This window comes from Hippopotamus amphibius, chromosome 8 (genome assembly GCF_030028045.1).
Source record: "Hippopotamus amphibius kiboko isolate mHipAmp2 chromosome 8, mHipAmp2.hap2, whole genome shotgun sequence".
Classification (NCBI taxonomy): Eukaryota; Metazoa; Chordata; class Mammalia; order Artiodactyla; family Hippopotamidae; genus Hippopotamus; species Hippopotamus amphibius.
Genome location: NC_080193.1, coordinates 114,682,077 through 114,703,679, shown reverse-complemented (window position 1 = coordinate 114,703,679; position 21,603 = coordinate 114,682,077). Strand labels below are relative to the sequence as shown.

The 21,603-nt window shown below is 37.9% G+C and overlaps 2 protein-coding genes across 3 annotated transcripts in view; one reads left to right on the top strand and one right to left on the bottom strand.

Moving 5' to 3' along the window:
- GULP1 (GULP PTB domain containing engulfment adaptor 1) overlaps positions 1–21,603 on the top strand; it is a 263,361-nt gene that overhangs the window by 109,143 nt on the left and 132,615 nt on the right. The gene's annotated exons all lie outside the window — the stretch shown is intronic.
- Positions 580–16,977, bottom strand: LOC130859226 (transcription factor-like 5 protein). The gene is made up of 3 exons (XM_057746509.1): positions 16,924–16,977; positions 1,328–2,680; positions 580–936 (listed from the first exon to the last, which is right to left on the bottom strand). Exons 1-3 carry the CDS (start codon positions 16,975–16,977, stop codon positions 814–816), a joined length of 1,530 nt encoding a protein of 509 aa, XP_057602492.1. The 3' UTR covers positions 580–813.

Genomic DNA, 21,603 nt, shown 5'->3' with positions numbered 1-21,603 from the left:
CCTTTGCCAGGACTCTTTTGTCATCCTGTAACTAATTAATAATATTAATCATGATAAAGGAAGAAAGTATATAATTATCTAGATTAAAGTGAGAAATATACTTTTAAAATTTTATTGAATTTATATTTCCACTGTTTTTTTTTTTTTTTTCCAGTTCCAAACACTACAGTTTATTACACAGAAAGTAATGACTCTCAGTATGAAAATGAGGGCATTGAAGCAATCCACTGTGACAGTATTTCAGTTGTGGACAAAAGCACCTTTAAGGCGATCTCTGGAAAATCTCTAGCAAAAAGGTTTAAAACAGGACTGCATCTTGCAATACAGTTCTATGCAGCTAGAAGTCGTCACAAGGGGAAGCGATAAACAAATGAAAGAAAATTTCCAAACTACTTATAGTTAAGAACAATTTAACTTGTTCTAGTCGCTAAGGGGGCATATTTAAAATGTAAATAAAATAAGTAAAAAGCAATGTACCTTTTAAGACTAAAGAGATTCCAAAGGATGTTAATTCTTTTTAAGTTATCATGTTAAGAAAACATGATGGAATCAGACAGGTAATTGAAAAAGTACTTACAATTGTCAAGATGTCTTCATCCCCAAATGGTCTAAGAGGACATTAATGGGTAAGTATTTTGTTTCAGATAAATATTTTTACAAAATGTGCTTTCAAAGTCCCCACCGGAGTCCCATCAGCTAAGTCATGTCCCTTTAGAATTAGACTATCAGAGCAGAGTTCCAGGGTCCTAGGAAATGTTCATGGGTCACGAAGGAGCGGCCGTTTACTTCCCAGGAATCCGTGTTCACGTTCAGTCACTTGATGTCCATAGCCGGGCTACTCTGTAGACTCTCCTGTGTGGGACACGTCACCAAGGAGTCTGGTCTGGTCAGCTTTAGCCTTCTGCCAGTTTTACCGCAAAATACACTCTCGAATTCCTCGAGGCCCAGGTGGGAGAGTTGCCCCCAACACCACGCGGAGAGCCCCACGGAGACGGGACGAGGCCAGCTGCAGTGGAAGATGCCACGCGGGGTCTCAGAACAACGGGTCTGTGAAGCAGGAAAGTGGCGGCGGGCCACGTGGGAGACGCAGGCGGAACTATCTGGAGGTGGAGGGTCATGGCGTCTGTCGTGGCCTCTGAAATCGTGCCATGCATGCATGCGTGTGTGCTGAACATGGTAAGTGCTGACGGCTCAGACCAGGTGAGGGGTGGGCAGCTGTTCACTGGACTCTGTGTTCATTGGAGAAATAAAACAAAGGGAGCCACCTATGCGCAGACTCGTCTATCTTCTCAGCTCCTCCACCTGACGCCTCCTGGGCACTGAAAACCTTTTTAAGAGAATCTCCATGTCTCTCCTGAATATACTTCAGGAAGGCCGTGGTCCACTGCAGGGTCGTTGCCTTATCAGTCTCGGCGTTGCAGAACAGGACTAAAAGATTCAACTCGTCACAACAGATGCAGATTCTGCGCCTTCTATCTCTCTCCATGCGGTTGTGCCTCTCCCTGCACTGGGACCTGCCTCCCTGGGGCCCGCTCTGCGTCTGCTTCCAGAGGGTGGCCTGGGACGGCTCCGCTGACTGCCAAGCACCCTGCGCCGCTGTGGAGGCTTCGCCCACGTTCTGAATCTCTCCAAGGGCTCTTCGCTCTATGTGCGTGTCCAACTGATGTATCCTACTCCGATTCCTCTTATTTATTGCTTGTTTACATAGCACTTCTTCTCCGACTTTAATCCAAACCTGCTCCGGCAAAGCTTTGTTTCTACCACCCAAAGTCTGTTTAGTGGATTCAATTTCTTGCTGATAACAGAAAGAAAATGCTCTTGGCAATCCAGCATCCTGATGCTTGGCAGCTTCGAGTATAGAACATGAGTTACTAGAACTCTGTGTTTGGCAAAGATTAGAACTTCCACTAGTAGAGCAAGCACTGGGAGTGAACAGAGGGTATGTAAACTGCAAAGCGGTCGTTGCAGCAGCAGTTTTGTTTTTCACCAATGTTGTACATTTGTTTTGCTGCTGATGAAGAGGCACATTCATTAACTTGGATGGATGGCGAATAAGAGTTACCAAATTGCTGAGCGCCACGCCGGGCTCCGGGGTCTCCGCGCCGCGTGGGCCGGGCAGGGGCTCGGCGGGGATGCTGTTGAAGCGGTCCTCCAGGCAGACACGCACGGCCGGCTTGGCCCGCGCCTCGGGCGCGCCCTCCGCGTTCTCCTTGCCAGCGCCTTCGGGCGCCCGGGGCCGGGGCGCGCCAGGGCCCGGGCCGTCGGCTCCCGGCGTCTGCTCGGCAGCGGGGGCCGCGCCTGCCTCGCTCAGCAGCATGCTGCGCAGCTCCAGCACGTCGACGGCGCCCAGGCACGGGCTGGCGCCCGCGAAGCCGCCATCAGCCAGCGCAGGGGGGCACAGCACCGGGTACACGGGCGGCGCGCCCTCCGCTGCTGCGAAGCCACCCGGCACCGCCGCCGCCACCAGGAAGGCCGAGCTGAGGCGCGTCTCGAGCTCGCCGTCGGCCGCCGCCGCCTCCATGTGCGAGTAGAGGATGTGCTGCAGCTGCAGGTACTCCACCTCCGTTATCTCCACCAGGCTCATGTCGGCCATCGTGAAGCTCAGCCCCGCCTCGCCCAGCGCCCTGTCCGCGCCCTCGGGGCCTGCCGGCCCGCCCGCCTGCGGCAGCTCCCGGGGGCCCTACATGCCGGCCCTACATGCCAGCGCCAACAGCGGGGGGCGCGCGGCCACCGCGCGCCTGCGCAGCCCGCCCGCAACGGCAGCCCCTCCCCCTCCACTTTTTTTTTTTTTTAAGCTCTTTATTGGAATATAATTGCTTTACACTCTTGTACCAGCTTATGAGGTACACCAAAGTGAATCAGCTGTATTTATACATATATCCCCATATTCCCTCCCTCCTGCGACTCCCCCCCACCCTCCCTGTCCCAGCCCTCCAAGGTATCACCCATCAACAAGTTGATCTCCCTTTGTTATACAGCAACTTCCCACTAGCTCTGTGTTTTACAGTTGGTAGTATATATATGTCTATGCTATTCTCTCACTTCGTCCCAGCTTCCCCTTCACCCCCTGCCCTCCCAACCCCATGTCCTCCAGTCCATTCTCTGCATCTGCATCCTTATTCTTATCCTGTCACTGGGCTCATCAGTACCATTTTTTTTTTTTTTTTGGGTTTCCTTATGTATGAGTTAGCATACAATATTTGTTTTTCTCTTTCTGGTTTACTTCACTCTGTGTGACAGACTCTAGGTCTATCCACCTCATTACATATAGCTTCATTTCATTCCTTTTTATGGCTGAGGAATATGCCATTGTATATATATGCCACATCTTCTTTATCCATTCATCTCTTGATTGACATTTAGGTGGCTTCCATGTCCTGGCTATTGTAAATAGTGCTGCAATAAACATTACAGTACATGTTTCTTTTTGGATTATGGTTTTCTCTGGGTATATGCCCAGTAGTGGGATTACTGGATCATATGGTAGTTCTATTTGTAGTTTTTTAAGGAACCTCCAAATTGTTTTCCATAGTGGCTGTACCAGCTTACATTCCCACCAACAGTGCAGGAGAGTTCCCTTTTCTCCACACCCTCTCCAACATTGATTGTTTCTAGATTTTTTGATGATGGCCATTCTGACCAATGTTAGATGATACCCCATTATGGCTTTGACTTGCATTTCTCTAATGATTAGTGATGTTGAGCATGTTTTAATGTGTATGTTGGCCATCTGTATGTCTTCTTTGGAGAAATGTCTATTTAGGTCTTCCGCCCATTTGTGGATTGGGTTCTTTGCTTTTTTGGTATTAAGCTGCATGAACTGCTTGTATATTTTGGAGATTAATCCTTTGTCCATTGCTTCACTGGCAACTACTTTCTCCCATTCTGAAGATTGCCTTCTTATCTTGTTTATGGTTTCTTTCGCTGTGCAAAAGCTTTTAAGTTTCATGAGGTCCCATTTGTTTATTCTTGATTTTATTTCCATTATTCTTGGAGGTGGATCAAAAAGGATCTTGCTTTGATGTATGTCATAGAGCGTTCTGCCTATGTTTTCCTCTAGGAGTTTTATAGTGTCTAGCCTTACATGTAGGTCTTTAATCCATGTTGAGTTTATTTTTGTGTATGGTGTTAGGAAGTGTTCAATTTCATTCTTTTACATGTAGCTGTCCAATTTTCCCAGCACCACTTATTGAAGAGGCTGTCTTTTTTCCATTGTATACTCTTGCCTCCTTTGTCAAAGATAAGGTGCCCATATGTGCTTGGGTTTACTTCTGGGTTCTCTATTCTGTTCCGTGGATCTCCCTTTCTATTTTTGTGCCAGTACCATACTGTCTTGATCACTGTGGCCTTGTAGTATAGTTTGAAGTCAGGAAGCCTAATTCCACCAACTCCATTTTTCCTTCTCAAGATTGCTTTGGCTATTTGGGGTCTTTTGCGTTTCCATGAAAATCGTAAAATTTCTTGTTCTAGTTCTGTGAAAAATGACATTGGTAATTTCATAGAGATTGTGTTGAATCTGTAAATTGCTTTGGGTAGGATAGGCATTTTCACATTGTTGATTCTTCCAATCCAAGAACATGGTACGTCTCTCCATCTGTTTGTGTCCTCTTTGATTTCTTTCATCAGTGTCTTATATTTTTGTGCATACAGTTCTTTTATCTCCTTAGGCAGGTTTTTATTCCTAGGTATTTTATTCTTCTTGTTGCAGTGGTAAATGGGAGAGTTTCCTTAATTTCTCTTTCTGCTTTTTCATTGTTAGAGTATAGGAATGCAAGAGATTTCTGCGCATGAATTTTGTATCCTGCTACTTTACTAAATTCATCGATTAGTGCTAGCAGTTTTCTGGTAGAATCTTTTGGGTTTTCTATGTATAATATGTCATCTGCAAAGAGTGACAATTTTACTTCTTCTTTTCCAATTTGGATTCCTTTGATTTCTTTTTCTTCTCTGATTGCTGTGGCTAAAACTTCCAAAGCTATGTTGCATAATAATGGTGAGAGTGGACACCCTTGTCTTGTCCCTGTTCTTAGAGGGAATGCTTTCAGTTTTTCACCATTTAGAATGTTGTTGGCTTTTGGTTTCTCATATGTGGCTTTTATTATGTTGAGGAAGTTTCCTTCTATGCCCATTTTCTTTAGAGTTTTTCTCATAAATGGATGTTGAATTTTGTCAACAGCTTTTTCCACATCTATTGAGATTATCATATGTTTTTATTCTTCAGTGTGTTGATATGATGTTCCACATTGATTGATTTGCATATATTGAAGAATCCTTGCATCCCGGAAATAAACCCCACTTGATCGTGGTGTATGATCTTTTTAACGTGCTGTTGGATTCTGTTAGCTAGTATTTTGTTGAGGATTTTTGCATCTATATTCATCAGTGATATTGGTCTGTAGTTTTCTTTTTTTGTGACATCTTTGCCTGGTTTTGGGATCTGGGTGATGATACCAAAACCTCGTAGAATGAGTTTGGGAGTGTTCCTCCTTCTGCTATAATTTGGAAGAGTTTGAGAAGGATAGGTGTTAGCTCTTCTCTAAATGTTTGATAGAATTCACCTGTGAATCCATTTGTCCCTGGGCTTTTGTTTGTTGGGAGATTTTTAATCACTGCCTCAATTTCTGTACTTGTGATTGGTCTGTTCATAGTTTCTGTCTCTTCCTAGTTCATACTTGGAAGATTGTACTTTTCTAAGAATGTATCCATTTCTTCCAGGTTATCCAATTGATTGGCATATAGTTGCTTGTAGTTGTCTCTCATGATCTTTTGTATTTCTGTGGTGTCCGTTGTTACTTCTCCTTTTTCATTTCTAATTCTGTTGATTTGCATCTTCTCCCTTTTTTTCCTGATGAGTCTGGCTAATGGTTTATCAATTTAGTTTATCTTCTCAAAGAACCAGCATTTAGTTTCATTTATCTTTGCTGTTGTTTCCTTCATTTGTTTTTCATTTATTTCTGATCTGATGTTTATGATTTCTTTCCTTCTACTCACTTTGGGGTTTCTTTGTTCTTCTTTTTCTAATTGTTTTAAGTGCAAAGTTAGGTTGTTTATTCGATATTTTTCTTGTTTCTTAAGGTGGGACTGTATTGCTATAAACTTCCCTCTTAGAACTGCTTTTGCTGCATCCCACAGGTTTTGGGTTGTTGTGTTTTCATTGTCGTTTGTTTCTAGATATTTTTTGATTTCCTCTTTGATTTCTCTAGTGATTTCTTGGATGTTTAATAGTGTATTGTTTAGCCTCCATGTGTTTGTGTTTTTTATAGTTTTTTTCCTGTAATTGATATCTAGTCTCATGGCATTGCGGTCAGAGAAGATGTTTGATATGATTTCAATTTTCTTGAATTTACCAAGGCTTGATTTGTGACCCAGGATGTGATGTATCCTGGAAAATGTTCCATGTGCACTTGAGAAGAAGTGTATTCTGTCGTTTTTGGATGGAATGTCCTATAAATATCAATTAAGTCGAGATGGTCTAATGTATCATTTAAAGCTTGTGTGTCCTTATTTATTTTCTGTTTGGATGATCTGTCCATTGCTATAAGTGGGGTGTTAAAGTGTCCTGCTCTTATTGTGTTCCTGTCAATTTCCCCTTTTATGGCTGTTATCATTTGCCTTATGTATTGAGGTGCTGTGAACCGATGTCTCAGTCCAGACACGTGGAGCTGTGGTGCAGACCCTCCGTGTGTTTCTCACTCTTTACCGTCTGCCACAGATCACCTGCGTCACCCTCCTTGAACAGTCCCAAATGTTTCCCTTCTGACCCAGGGAAATTCTCTGTTGGTGAAGGGGTTTCCCCATCAGATAAGGGACGTTTCCCCAAATTTGGCAATCTCCCCTCTGCTTCAGATGCCCCCACCCTAGGGTGTGGGACCCATCCCTTTCCTTTCTTCTGCTCCTCTTTCTCCTTTTTTTTTTTTTTCCCTCTGTCCTACCCAGTTATGTCGGGATCTCTGCAGTCCTTTCTGGTGTGCAAGTTCATTTGCTGGTGTTCAGCTGGTTCTCTGTGGGAATTATTGTGTCTTTTGGTGTATTCCTGATGCATCTGTAGGGAGGGATGCATTCCACATCCTTCCACTTCACTGCCATCTTTCTTCCTCTCCACTTTTTTTAAAATTTTTTATTTTTTGTAAGCATTGTTTTCACTCTTTTAAATGAAATTCTATGTAGCTTTCCTCTTCTGATCCTTCCTTCCTTCTCTCCCCCCTCTTCCTCTTTTTGCTCTTCTTTCTTCTGTTCTTCCTTTGAGAGGTCTTTTTGGGGGTGATAAAAATGTTCTGCATAAATGTAATTAGATTATGGTGATGGTTGCACAACTGTGTAAATATTCTAAAAACCATTGAATTGTGTATTTTAAATGAGTAAACTCTATGGTATGTAAATTATATACCAAGTAAACTGTTTTTACAAAGTGAAATACCAACCAAAGGTTAACTAAGGTGACTGGACTGGATGGAGTAAGTAAAGTATAAGGACACTAGGTCTTTTCTCAGATTGATTAAACAAATCACAAGGCTAGACATTCAGTTTCAGAGCTCTGTTGATAAGTCCTTTCAGGTGTTAACAATCTTGTGCTTTTTTGTCTTCTGATGGAAGAGGTGGACTGACAATTAGAAAATTGGCATCAGTTGCAGCTATAATTCACCTATTTGTGGAATTTGTGTCCTACATCCTGGGAAGGGAGACTGTCAGTGATAATTCAGAGGCAGGATTTGCCCTTTATGAAGACAAGCCACAGGATGGCAAGCCCTTAAACATAAGAGTATTCAATTGAAAGGTGAATAAAAAGCACTCAAATCATACAGGACATTACTGCATTTCATCAGATACAGTTGGGTAAATATATTCAAACACTTGTTTTTAAAATCTGGTAGACTTTATTCATTCTCAAGTAAATGCCAGATCACAATGATAAAGATTGAGTTTTTGAAAAAGTAGTATAATTTCTGTTTTTGAAAAGGTTTTGGGTGCCCAGAAAATATTTTTTGTCTACACCAGGAAATTTTTCAAAATACTTAACAAATTCCCTTTTAAAACTGGAACAGTGAGAATGCAGGCAATTAGGATATGTGTGATGTTATACAAATACAAGGTTGTGTTCTTTTTATTGTTCTCCAAAGTAGCGTCAATTTGGTTGTTTTTGTTGCCTCATCTCACTGATTATGACAGGAAATTCCTCTTCCCATTATCTCTTATGGCTTAACGTGGCTGCTTTTAGTGACTGTGAGTGCTTCTCAGGGAACACTGGAAGCTTTTAAAGCATGGCTCATTGGATTATAAAGGATTGTTGTTTTGTTACATTTGCTCAAACTAGTGCTGTTTGCTAAAATTACCCAATAGTTTCTTTACACTTACTTTCTTAACTTTCTATGCCAGAAATTGCCTACACAGCCTAAATATGGGAATAGCTCAGGTGGTCTTTGTTAGCAGGAAGAAAGATGCATTTTAACAGTTTTTCCCAATGGTAACTACATAGTATGATTTGCTCCAATTAGTTAAAAATAGCAAAAAATACATTATTATAGAATATCCAGAGAAAGTTTGTATTTATTCAATTATGCTATCATTTGAAAAATTATTTTTACTTCATTTTAAAAGGCTGTTCCTTTGTAAAACATGCGTGTATCCAATCTTAATGGAAGTTTGATATCATGGGAAATTGTTTAAAATGAGAATTCAAAGGATCCTTATTGAATATCTGGTCTCACCTCCTCATTGACAAAGCAGATTTCTTCTTTTAAGGAGGAGCTTTTATCTCCCCCATTTAAAAATTTTGAATCAGTCACAGTCATTAATAATTTTGGTAGCCCTACCCCTGTAAAAATTATGAAATTTTAAAAATGTGAAGTCCAAATGAACAGAGTTTATATTTTAACTTGGAATATTTGTGTGTTTATGTGCGCATGCGTACGTGTGTGTGTGCGCGCAGGGTGTGTGTGTGTGTGTTTTGTGTTTACAGAGGGATGTAGGAGTGATAAAATATCAATATGCCAAAATATATTTTTTCTTTTGGAACATATTTACTAAAATTTCAGATTAAAAACATGAAGGGTTATTGTCACCAGCCTTTTGTTGTTGGTACTTCCATCCACCCATTCAGTCATTCATCAATCAATTTTTTTTTTTTGTCTCATATATGTCATGTTTGGGGTTAAAACCATAAAGAAGGCATAGCTTTTGCATTTGAGAATCTTTTGGGTTTAATAGAGTGAAAGCATGTGTAAATTAATGATTTCAAATAGTGTGACAGAGAATATTTGGAGACTTGTACAGAGGGAGTGGCCATGTTTTTGGGAGTGGAGCACTCAAATGTGTGTTTAATATGGGAAAAATCTTTATAGGCAGGGGGACAGGTAGAGCTGCAGAATGGAAGTATGAAGGACTCAGAGCAAGAGAATGGAAAATCACATCTTCATTTTTAGAAATATAACTCTAGCTGCTTTTTGCTTCCATATGGCAAAACACCGCAAGTAGAGCTAAGTAGCTGTTCTTTGTTTCTATTCAAAAGTAAAGTGTTGAATCTCTTTCTTCATATTTTCTTTATTTTTAAAATGTTTCTCATGTCAAAAAATTCAAAGTTAAAAAAGAAATTCATTCACAATGTAGATAAACATTGAATTACCTTTGGACATACAGTTATTTTCTTGACCTTTTCATTTCTCTTTAAGTTTACTTTTTTATCCATCATGTGTTATACCCTTTAAATATTGTATTTATTCCTCTCAAAATTCTCCAAATCCTTTTTAATACTCCAGTCCAGAATTCATCAGGTTTCATTTAAAGTGCTAATTAGTGATAAATTTAACTAGGAATTAGTTCTTATTAGTGGCCTTTTAAAATAATACATTAGCCATATTAATTGGTTAATTTCTAAGAAAATTCAGTTGTCATGCTTGTACAAATATGTATGTATGTGTAATGTATACACATATACATATATATAACACATACACATACACACGTTTATATAATTTACATATGCTATATATATATATATATATATATATATATATATATAAGCATATACATATACTCATAAATTCATTCCTGGAACTAAATGATAGGCCATTCCTTCAGTCTTTTCCTGCACTTAAATAGCCTTAGTCAATTTGATGTTTTATTTGTTATTTAGCAAATATGAGATTTAAAAATAGAAACTTCGTTTCGATTTGCTTTTCACTTTGTATTATGAAGCTCTGATGTATTTTCTAATTTAATTGAATATGTGCACATCTATTTAAAGTAAATAAGCATTCAAATTAAATAAAGAATTTTAATAAAATATTACTAATTGGTTTTGAACTCAGGCAGAAATTTTGATTTAGGGAAAAAAGTCCCTGCAGCACATTAAAAAGAAATTTTCTCAACTGTTACTGAAAATACCTTTTTCTTTCTTAAGCCTTTTCCAGGACACAGGTTACAGGATGTAATAAGACTCTCTTTCTTACTGTGACTACATGAGAGCAGTGGAGTTTCTCTTGCCTGTGCTAATTAGAGGCACTGACCCTATAGAGGCACCATTTATTTCTATGCTGCTTCAGTTTCCAGACCCCTGGACTCCTCAAACATCTCTTTGAGCTCTTTTTCTAAGAAGTACTGCCTAGAAGATGAGCTGCTCACAAATCAGGTAGAGATTCAGGTTAATCTTTAGTACTACATGGTCTGCTTTTCAAAAGTCAGCCACAGATGGCCTCTTTTCCTTAGCTGTTTCCAGTTTATTCATTGCTCCTGAGGATGCAAAAAGTCAAGTTTTACCAGCTGATGGTGAGTTTTTGAAAAGCTCTATTTGCTCATAATCGTGCCCTGCTTTTCTGTAGCACTGCACTCAAAGAACTCAGTAAAGTATTGATATTTTTTATCCCACTTTAAGGATGAGGAAATATCTTTATTCCTTTAAAACTATTGATATGTTTGTAGAAACAATTTATTCCCATTTTATGGGGCTAATGAAAGAAATTAAATTCCAGACAATATGTGATTTACCCTTGGCTATATAGATAATGATAGTGAGAGTTAGAACCTGTTTTAATCTATTCCTCAGGTAGTATTCTTTCTGCTGCACAATGCTGCTTACACATTTATGCCTCTTTCATTAGTTTTAAATAAAACAATAGATTCTTCCAAAGATTCCATGTCTATGACCTGATTGCATTTTAAGAGTATTACATCTTTGTAAAACATACTCTTTTAGAAATTCCTGAGAAAGAATTATTTTAAATTTTTAAAATATGATGAAAAACAAAATTTCAGTCCTAATCAATATTTTCAACTCCAGATACTTTTAGTAACTAGAAGGTCAGTTAAAGATGTTATTGTGAGAAATTTATGTCAAAATCATTTTCATTATGAGTTAACAGAAATATAAATGTTCATGATTAGTTAGCATTTTAAAATGGACAAAGTTGAGTTGAAAATAGCACTTAAAAAAAGTTATTTATTTATTTATTGTTTGCATTGGGTCTTCATTGCTGCACATGGGCTTTCCCTGGTTGCGGGGAGCAGGGGCTACTCTTCGTTGTGGTATGCAGGCTCCTCACTGCGGTGGCTTCTCTTGTTGTGGATCACGGGTTCTAGGCACACGGGCTTCAGTAGTTGCAGCACATGGGCTCAATAGTTGTGGCTCACAGGCTCTAGAGCGCAGGCTCAACAGTTGTGGTGAGCAGGCTTAGTTGCTCTGTGGCATGTGGGATCTTCCCGGACTGGGGATCGAATCCGTGTCCTCTGTATTGGCAGGCAGATTCTTATCCACTGCACCACCTAGAAAGTCCTGAAAATAACACTTTTAAAATTTATTTTTGTTATTATTTTCAGACTTCCATGTTTCTATTTTTAAAAATATATGGTTTTTGTGTGTATGTATATGTTTATATATATGTATATAGGTATATGTATATATACACACAATATATATGTTTATGTGTATGTGTGTGTGTATGTATATATGTGTGTGTACTTGAGTTTCAGTCCTAAAAATAAACCTTCTTTGAAGTCAAGTGTACCTTTGCCTCATTTCAGGATATTTTGGTATTTCATTTACTATAGGTATTGAAAAATAATTGTGTCTTCTTAAATGTGCAGCTATTGGAGGAATCATTCTCTGGCCTTGGGATAGAAATCTTTTTGTTAAATTAGATTGTCAAATGTAAAGTTGAGCAGCCGAGATTATTTGAATTGATGACAAAGAGGACTACTAACTAGCAATACATGAAACATACCTATTAAAAATTGCAACCCTTTTAATCTTTTAAAATGCTTACAAATTTTTACGTGTATAAATTTCATAATATAAAAAATACTTTATCAAAATTACTAATATCAGTTGAATTGAATTCACTGTAATAGTTGTAATTTGTTTTTAATTTTTATTACAAAAAATATCAGACATGTGCAGAGTTCATGGTAGTGTAATGAACCCTCAGGTATCCCTCACCCACCTTCAGCAATTTCCATGCATGGCCATTCTGTTCATCCATATGCTCTTTCCTTATCCTTCCACTAATATTATTTTGATGCAAATTCTAACATTTTCTAATTTCATCCATGAGTACTTCTGTGCGAATCTCTAAAAGATAAAACCATTTTAAATGTAATTGCTATGCCATTATGACATGAAAATAATTAATAATAATTCTTTAAGAGCATCAATAACTAGCACTGTTTAAATTCCCAATTGTCTCATAAACATCACTGTTTTCAATTTGCTTGTTTTAAATGTAACCTATATTTCTTAACAAGTTCATAATTTACAATTTTTCATGTGTCTTTTCAGTCTCATCTAATCAGTAACTTTCTCTTTCATCTTTCTCCTCCCCCCCCCTTATAAAAAAAATAAATGTTGAAGAAGCCTGGAACTTTGTGCTGTAGAATTTCTCACCCACCTGGATTTTAATGATGGCATCCCTATGGAGTAATTTAACATGTCCCTCAGTTCTCTGAATTTTCTGTAAAATGTTAGTTGGATATAGAGGTTTAATCAGAATCAGGTTTGATTTTCTTTTGGCAAATCTGTTTCCTAGTGGTGTAGTGTTCTTTCATCAGGAGTTATATAACTTTTGCTTGTTTCTCTTGTCTGATGTTAAGTAGTCACTGATGCTCAATGGCTCCACTAAATTTATTAGGGATTGAAAATGAATGTTCCAATTCTACCATTGCTTTTACACTTACTAGCAGGATACTTCCAAAGAAAAAGCTGCCCTTCATCTACTATTGGGTTAACTAATGAAATAGTTTACATAGGAAAGTCAAGATAAATGATTGGTTCTTTCCCTTTATTTGCTGGCTCTCAAAATAATGAATTTGTTTTTTAGCATTTTTCAGTGTTGCGGCATGAGTTATTATCCTTTCTTATTCTTATTAGCTCATGAATTTAGACATATTTGACATGTTTCAATCCATTTCAGTTATTTTTCTAATTGACGATGAATTTTCCATTGGGGCCTTTTCAACATTAGACTCTGTACAATTCCTGTCCTAGGCATTTAATCAACCATCTGTTTAAGGAACTTTGGTTCTTTACTGGGAAGTACTATTTTCAAGACTAAAACTTGAGTGCCTGAGTGCTGCTCATTGCTACTGGAGTTGGTTGTTTATAACCTTTCAATATTCCTTTTTTTTTCCCCAAGATAAAAGTATGTCTTGAGTTTACACTGATTGTTCCAGTTTGAAATCAGGACTGCAGAGCCTTTACTTAACTATTTCTGTTTCATATATGTATCTTCTTTCACCTACATTAAGAATCCCAGTTCTTAATACCGATGAAGACAATAGAATATAACGTTACTCATGGTTGTCCCACTTTATAGACAAAAGAGAGTCAGAATGACAATTCCAATACTGTCTCACCTATATGATTACCAAAATGCTTTTAAGTTTTGTTTGAACTTCCTTTTGTCCTTATGATACATCCCCTTAGAGATATTAGGTCAAATTATTCTGTTTTAGAGTCAAATGAAATAGCTCTTGTCTGTGTGGTTATACTACCAATGGGATACATATTTAGGATCATATTTTTCATTTTATTTTCTATTTTCATAAGTTGCCCTTTTTAAATTTAATTTTGCTTTATAATTTAGTAAAAATTTACCTGTTTTCAAAGTTCAATCTATTAAACAATGTATACTTAAAGAAGACAGGCCTCAATCTTTGTCCTCCATTTGTTGATATTTTACTGCATTAAGCATATATCATTTCTTTTCTCTCTCCCCCTTTCTTTCTCCTTTCTCTCTCATATATATTATATACATACTATATATATACATACACATGCATATACGTACATTTATACATCCACTATATAGTACATAATAACACACACATAAATATAAAATTTTTTTCAGAACTGTTTGAGATGAAGTAGCAGACATGCTGTCCCATTACCCCATATTACTTCAGCAACTTTCTTCTAAAAACAAGGACACAATATAACCACAGTATAGCCATCAAAATCACAAAATTAATATTGCATTCCATCATCTGACTCACAAACTCTATTCATGTTTTGCTGAGAGTCCCAATAGTATCCTTCAAAATCCAATTAAGGGTTGCATATTACATTTAGCTGTCTCTTTAATCTCTCAGTTTGGAAAGTTACCAGTCTTCCCTTTCCTTTCATGACCTTGACATTTTCTAAGAATACTGGCTACTTCGCAGAGTATCTCTCAGTTTGGGTTTGTCTGATGTTTTCTCATCATTAGATCCAGGTTATGCTCTTTTGTGGTTTGAACACCACAGAAGTGATGCTGTGTTCTCAGTGCATCAGGAGCCACATGGTGTCTGTATGTCCTAATACTGGTGATCATTTTCTCAACTTGGTTGATATGGTATCTGTCCTATTTCTCTTCTGTAAAGTCTGGCAATCAGTTTTATGCAAATAAGTCATTAATATTTGGGAGAGATATTTTAAAACCTTGTGAATAACTTGATCTGCATCAAATTTCATCTATTAGTTTTAGCACTGATCACCCTAATCTTAATAAGTTATTGCTGTGATGGTTGCCAAATGATGGCTTTTTAATTCTGTCATTCCTTCTATGTTGGCATTCTACTATAAAGTACAACTTTCCTTCTCCATAATGTATGTACTGGGTTGGCCAAAAGGTTCATTCGGGTTTCTTCCATAAGATATCCTTTTAGTCACGGAGTAATATTTCATTGTGTGTATATACCACATTTTTGTTTAACCATTCATGCATTAATGAACATTTAGGTTGTTTCCACCTTTTGATTATTGTAAATAGCACTGCTAAGAGCGTTTGCGACCAAGTATTCACCCTAGTGAATTGGAATGGAAAATGCCCTCTCAATTACTGCAGCTCTCACTGAGAAAATGTTGGCTATTTTGGTGTTAAATGACCTTTTGATTTCTTTTATTTTCTCCACCACAGATGCTGATGCCATGAGTGTCTCTGGCTGTCAGTTGTTTATCCTCACTCAGTTGCATTATGATGTTCTCAGAGACAGCTCATGTACTCGTTTTCTATGCCTTGTAACAATTGTGCTGTTTCAAACACTTCACTGCTTAAAGCTATAGTCATTTATTTCCTCACAGTTTCTGTGTGCCAGAAGTCCAATAGACTTCTTCAGCTAGGTCCTCTGCTTAGGGTATCACGAGGCTGAGATTAAGGTGTTGACTGAACTGTGTTCTCATCAGTAGACTCGACTACAGAAGAACCTGCTTCCAAGGCTCCTTGGGTTTTTGTCAGAATTGATTTTCTTGCAGCTGTACAATTCATGGCAAAGCCAGTTAAGGAGAGTCAAAGTCTGTTCTTCTTAGGGTATCTGATCTGGAGGGAAGGCTGTGTTCTCTTCATGAGCAGTTCACAGCGTGACTCTTTCCTTCTTCAAGGCCAGAAGAAGAGAATCTTTTTCTTCAGAAAGCGCTCAGTCCCTCTTTTAAGGGCTCACACTTGATTAAGCCAGGTCCACCCAGGATAATTTCTTTTTTGATTAACTTAAAAAATCAACTGTTTGGGGACCTCAATTGTATCTGCAAAATCCCTCCACCTTTAATCACTACCTAATGTAATCCTGAGAGTGATATCCAAGTATACTCACAGGTCGTACCCATGTTCAATGGGTGTGTACACTAGCAGGCAGGAATCTTGGGGACATCTTAAAATTCTGCCCATCACATTTCGTCACCTAATTTTGTTGTGGATTTTGTTCTTGGATTTTTCATTTTGCTATATTGATTATACTATCTTTTTTTCTTTTTTTTTTTATGAAGGAATTCACGAACTATCTACCATTATCACATTTTCCAAAAATCCTGTAAGTAAATATTTATGCTAACAAAATTAAATATGGGATAATATAATAACAAAAGACAGTATGGCATCATAGGTCTGATCTTCCTATTTTATTGACGTGTAGATCCTTAGGGCCTCATCATTTTATTTTGGAATTACTTTCCTCACGAATTTAGATTCTCCTCCTAAGCACCCATGAAAAAAACATTTTCAAGCCTTTTTTGTAGTAGTCAGTACATTTCACTGTCTTTTTTCTTTGACCAGTGGTTTCCAAAGTGGACACATGAATTCCTATAGGGAATTTAAAGAGGAAAAACAAAGAAATATTAAAATTTTTAATCAAAAGCAATTTTTATCTCATACTTTTTGATTTCTGTGTTTAGGTATATTTCATAATATCTTAATATTGAGAAAGCAGTATGTATATTTAACATTTTAATTAAATATAATATATATGTATATATGAATTTGTACATGTGTTGGGGCACATGCGCAAGCATTTTCTACATATAGTCTTCATAGAAAAAACATTTTGAGAACTACTTTTTTGATCATGAAGTACTTCAAGAGGGGCTATATATTTCTGTTTCTAGCTGTATATCACTTAGCTCTTGACATATAGATAAGAACATAAAAAAATGTGGCCATTCTGCAATAAAAATAACGTCTTATTACATACCTGGACATCAGCATTATTCATCACAGACTTACCTTCTTTTATCGGATTTACCATACCAATTCTGCTAGGATGACATTTCTAAGATATCATTGTTTTTAGTATGTGAAAACCACCACTGAATTATATTTTTCATATTATGTATTAATATCTGTTAACTGATAGGACAAGTGTTATGAGGCAGTGTCTGAATCTTTTATAGAAATGTAGAAATTTTGCTTTCTAGGTTACATTTTTGTTCCCCAAGAAAGGAGAGCATTAAGAGCCAAATTTACTGACTCTTTTTGAAACTGTTCTCAGGACTCTTTAAAATTTAGAGCCCACATGATCTAATTGGCAGTTGCACATATCAAGTTGAAGTTAGAATTGATTATACATTGGTATCATCTGTTGTTTAGAGGTGAAACAGGTTTCTTTCTCCACTTTGGCTTCAATATTTACTTGGCAATCAGAGTGCTTGGAGTTGTAAGTTACATCAGCATAAAAGATGAAGGAGAATTTAAAAAAATTAACTCTTTAAAAGAATATTTAGCAGTCCCGAAATCAAAGGTCATCTGCTAGTATCTTGTATCTTATTATCCAAAAGCAGGTATTAATTCCCCAGATGCACATAGCATGGTGCCTGTATATCACCTGTGAAACAAACATACTTTATGGCTGTCAAGAAATGTTTTGTTGTTGTGTTTTTTTACCCCCTGAGTGAAGGATTTAAAATTAAACATCAATTTATATGGGTATTTTTGATGGTTTTTTAAATTTCATAACCATTACATTTAATCCACCTTAAATAAAAATATTTTATTATTTCAAGGATATAAAATTATTTTAACTGAAAGCAAAAGGTTTGCAAATTGATGCTGGAAGCTAAGACTTACATATTGATAATTTGTTCTGTCAATTGATAAATGTAAAAAAATAACATAAAGTAGGAAACAAAATCTCAACAATTTAAACACTGACTAATATAGAAGGGTTTTTTAGGCCATCTATAAATTAGATCTTATTAACACAAATATAGCTGAATCTGCCAGGTAATCCAATCAATTGTATAATCTTTGTAACTTTAACACTGACATGAATATTTTTAAATATTATGGTGATTGTACTCCACAGTAGTTCATAGACCAGGTCAGGAAGGGATCAAACCAACATGAAAAGTAATCATCATGCATATTTAAGATGTCACACTCTCTGGTTTTTGTGGTTAGAGAAAAGAAAAGTAGGACATGAGAGGCATTGCCACCCAGCCTCTTCCTTTGTTCTAATTGAAACCAGCCTCAGGCATGAAGAAAGGAACAGAAACAGGGGCTTTTGCTTTAAGATTACTTTTTTAAAAGTGTTTTTCCTAATCAGTAGTAGTATTAGTACAGAACTGTAAAATATAATTGCTTAGGAAGTGTCCAAAAGAGAAACCTTGACTCACAATTTACCCCCAAATTTGCTCCTCACTCATTTTTTTTCCTTCAAGATCCCACAGATTACTGGTATCTCACCTTCTCTCAAATCTGCTATACCCCACAGTCCATCTGTTGGTAGGAACTTATGGCTCCATCCTCAAAATATATACACAATTTGACCAATTTTTACTCTGTGTGGCTAACTCCTTAGAACAAACTACCTTTCTTTGTCATTTCCACCAGGCCCCCTATTTGGCCTCCCTGTTTCCATGCTTATACCACGTTCCCTCCCCTCAAAGGTCTATTTTTCATTTACTGTTAGAGTGATACTTTTGAATAAAAAGTCAAGTTGTATCACCTTTTTTTTGCTAAATCTTTCCAGTGTCTTCCCATTTTACTTAGAACAGAATCTATACTCCTTACCATGTTTACAAAGCCCTACAGCATCTGGCCCTGCTGCCTTCTGCTCCTAGCCCTTTCCTTCGTACCTGTAGCCTCTGCATACTGGCTTCCTTGCTCTTCTTCAAAATGCCAGACTTGTTTTTCCCTCTTGCTCTTGTCAGAAACCTCCTTGGCTTACTGCCTCACTTCACCCAGGTCTCCACTCAGAAGTCATCGTACCTTCCCTTTCTAAACCTCCAAGCTAAAATTGTGCTTCCTGTTGTCAATTTCTAACCCTTTACCCTGCCTTATTTTTCTGTAATACTTTTCACTGCCTAAAATTGTTATATATTTATTTATTACTGCTCCTCCTCCTCCCCACCCCCCCAGCTCCAAGAATGTCACAAGAGAAAGGAGTTTGTCTTCTTCAGTTATATCTTCCTAGCGTTCAGATCCATCCCTGGAAACAGAGAAGGTCAATAAATATTTGTGAAGAGGAAGAAGGAAGGAATGAAGGAAAGCAGGGAAGAAGGGAAAGAGGGAAGAAAGATGGGGGTGATTTCTTCAAGGCTTATTTTCATTGTCCTTCTAAAAGGAAAAAATGATTTCCTTCTACTCACCATATATCTGACGACTGATGTGTGAGTTTTTTCAAACCAAACAGTTCTCCACTTCTTGGTGAACACCAACTGGATATCCTGGAATTCAACTAAATTCTGATAATATCTGCCTATAGTTAGCACAGATCTCACAGGTTAATGGCTTAGTTCCATGAGACTGCCCCCACTTCAGAAGCCAATCACAAGTCTCAGATTGTCACCTGTACTTCTGACCAATTGGCTATAAATTGGGGATTCCCACGAACCCCTCTTCAGGTTCAGTAATTTGTGCATAGAACTCAGGGACACAGTCTACTTACTGTTACCAATTGATTACAAATGATATTTTAAAGGATACAAATGAGTAGTCAGATGAGGAAATTACATATGGTGACGTCCACAGGGGCTTCTGTCTCTGAAGTTTGGAATGTGCCACCCTCCAGGCACATGGATGCATCTTGTCCATCAACCCAGAAGCTTCCCCTTTGTTTAGGGTTTTTATGAGGTTTCATTATGTAGGTATGATTGCTCACATCATTGGTCACTGGCTTTGAACCCAATCTCTAGTCCCTCTCACTTCCCCAGTGGTGGGAGGTAGGGCTGAAAATTTCAACCCTCTAATCTAATCCTCTGGCAAGGAGCCCCATCCTCCAAGAGTCACCTCATGAGCATAAACTAAGGTTTGGTAGAAAGGGACTTATTATGAATAACAAAAGACACTCCTCTCATACATATCACTCAGGAAATATCAAAGGTTTTAGGAGCTCTGTGCCTGGAAGCAGGACGAAGACCAAATATACATCTCTTACAACAAAATATCACACCTTCTGAGCTGGAATGATCTTCTCTCATATTACTTTATATACGTGTCTCTCTTGTTACTTTTACTCTCTTATTTATTATTATATGGGTATGCACATATTGAATCTTTCCTGGTGGTCTGTCATCTTCTTAAAGCTAAGTTCTCCTCTCTTTGATTTGAGTACAAAGTACCATAGGATCTTTTTTTTTCTTTAATTTTTAAAATTTATTTATTTATTTATTTATTGGCAGCGTTGGGTCTTCATGGCTGCACACAGGCTTTCTCTAGTTGCAGTGAGCACGGGGCTACTCTTATATTGTGGTGCGTGGGCTTCTCATCATGGTGGCTTCTCTTATTGCAGAGCATGGGCTCTAGGCATGTGGGCTTCAGTAGGTGTGGCAAGTAGGCTCAGTAGTTGTGGCTCACAGGCTTTAGAGCACAGGCTCAATAGTTGTGGCACACGGGCTTAGTTGCTCTGCGGCACTTGGGATCTTCGAACCTGTGTCCCCTGCATTGGCAGGAGGGTTCTTAACCACTGTGCCACCAGGGAGGTTCCTATCCTAGGATCTTAAAAAGTATTTGTCTAATGAACAGGTGACATGACTCAGCCATACCTAGGTCGGTTTTTGGTCAAGTGCCTTCCAAAAGTGAGAATGAATTATGATGATATTATTATGCTTTCTTTCTGCTCAGTTTCTTCCAGTGATTTTTATTTACTTATACTATGTTCAAATAAGCTAACCAGGCACAGGTTATATAAGTGACTTTGGGTAAATATCCAGCTAATCTAATGTGAATTACCGTCCCCCTCCACCCCTTGATTTCATATAGTTAGAAGTGTTTGGTAAATATCCGAAAAGTGTTTGACTGCACAGCCAAATTCTGAAGAAAGAATGGCAAGAGTCCTGCTGGGATTGAAGATATGGCCTTGGGCTTGCTTAAAACAAGGTAACTGACATCCAGCTGCATACATAAAGCTTGAATGTTGCTCCCACTATGAAAGTGAGGTTAAAAAACAAAAACAAAAATGAAAAACCTGTCCACTGATCCAGGTAAGCAGTTTGGATGCCTTTGTCTGCACAGGGTCTTGGATGGGAGAAAAATCATCATCAGGTAATTCAAATTCCAGGCTTAGAAATGCAGTGAGAAAAATTCTAGTATATACGATCAGTGTGATGCAAGAAACCCAGTCTAGAATTAATATAAAATCGTATCCAGGACAAACCAGAGTTCAAAAGCAATTCTGCAAGTACATTTTATTTCAGGTCCCTGCTTGCATTTCATCTTCAAACATTTCATTGGCTAATGCGAGTCACATGCCCAAGCCCAAAGTCAGCCACTGTGAGGTTATGTCAGGGGTGCGTACATATAATGCTGTAACAAGAGAGTGAAGAATTGAGAACAGTAATTCCTTCAACCACAGTGACAATCCATTAAGAAGTAGGAAGGGACAGGAAGAGGAAACAAAAAGTGTATAGTAAGGTATAGAAAAAGCACAAAATAA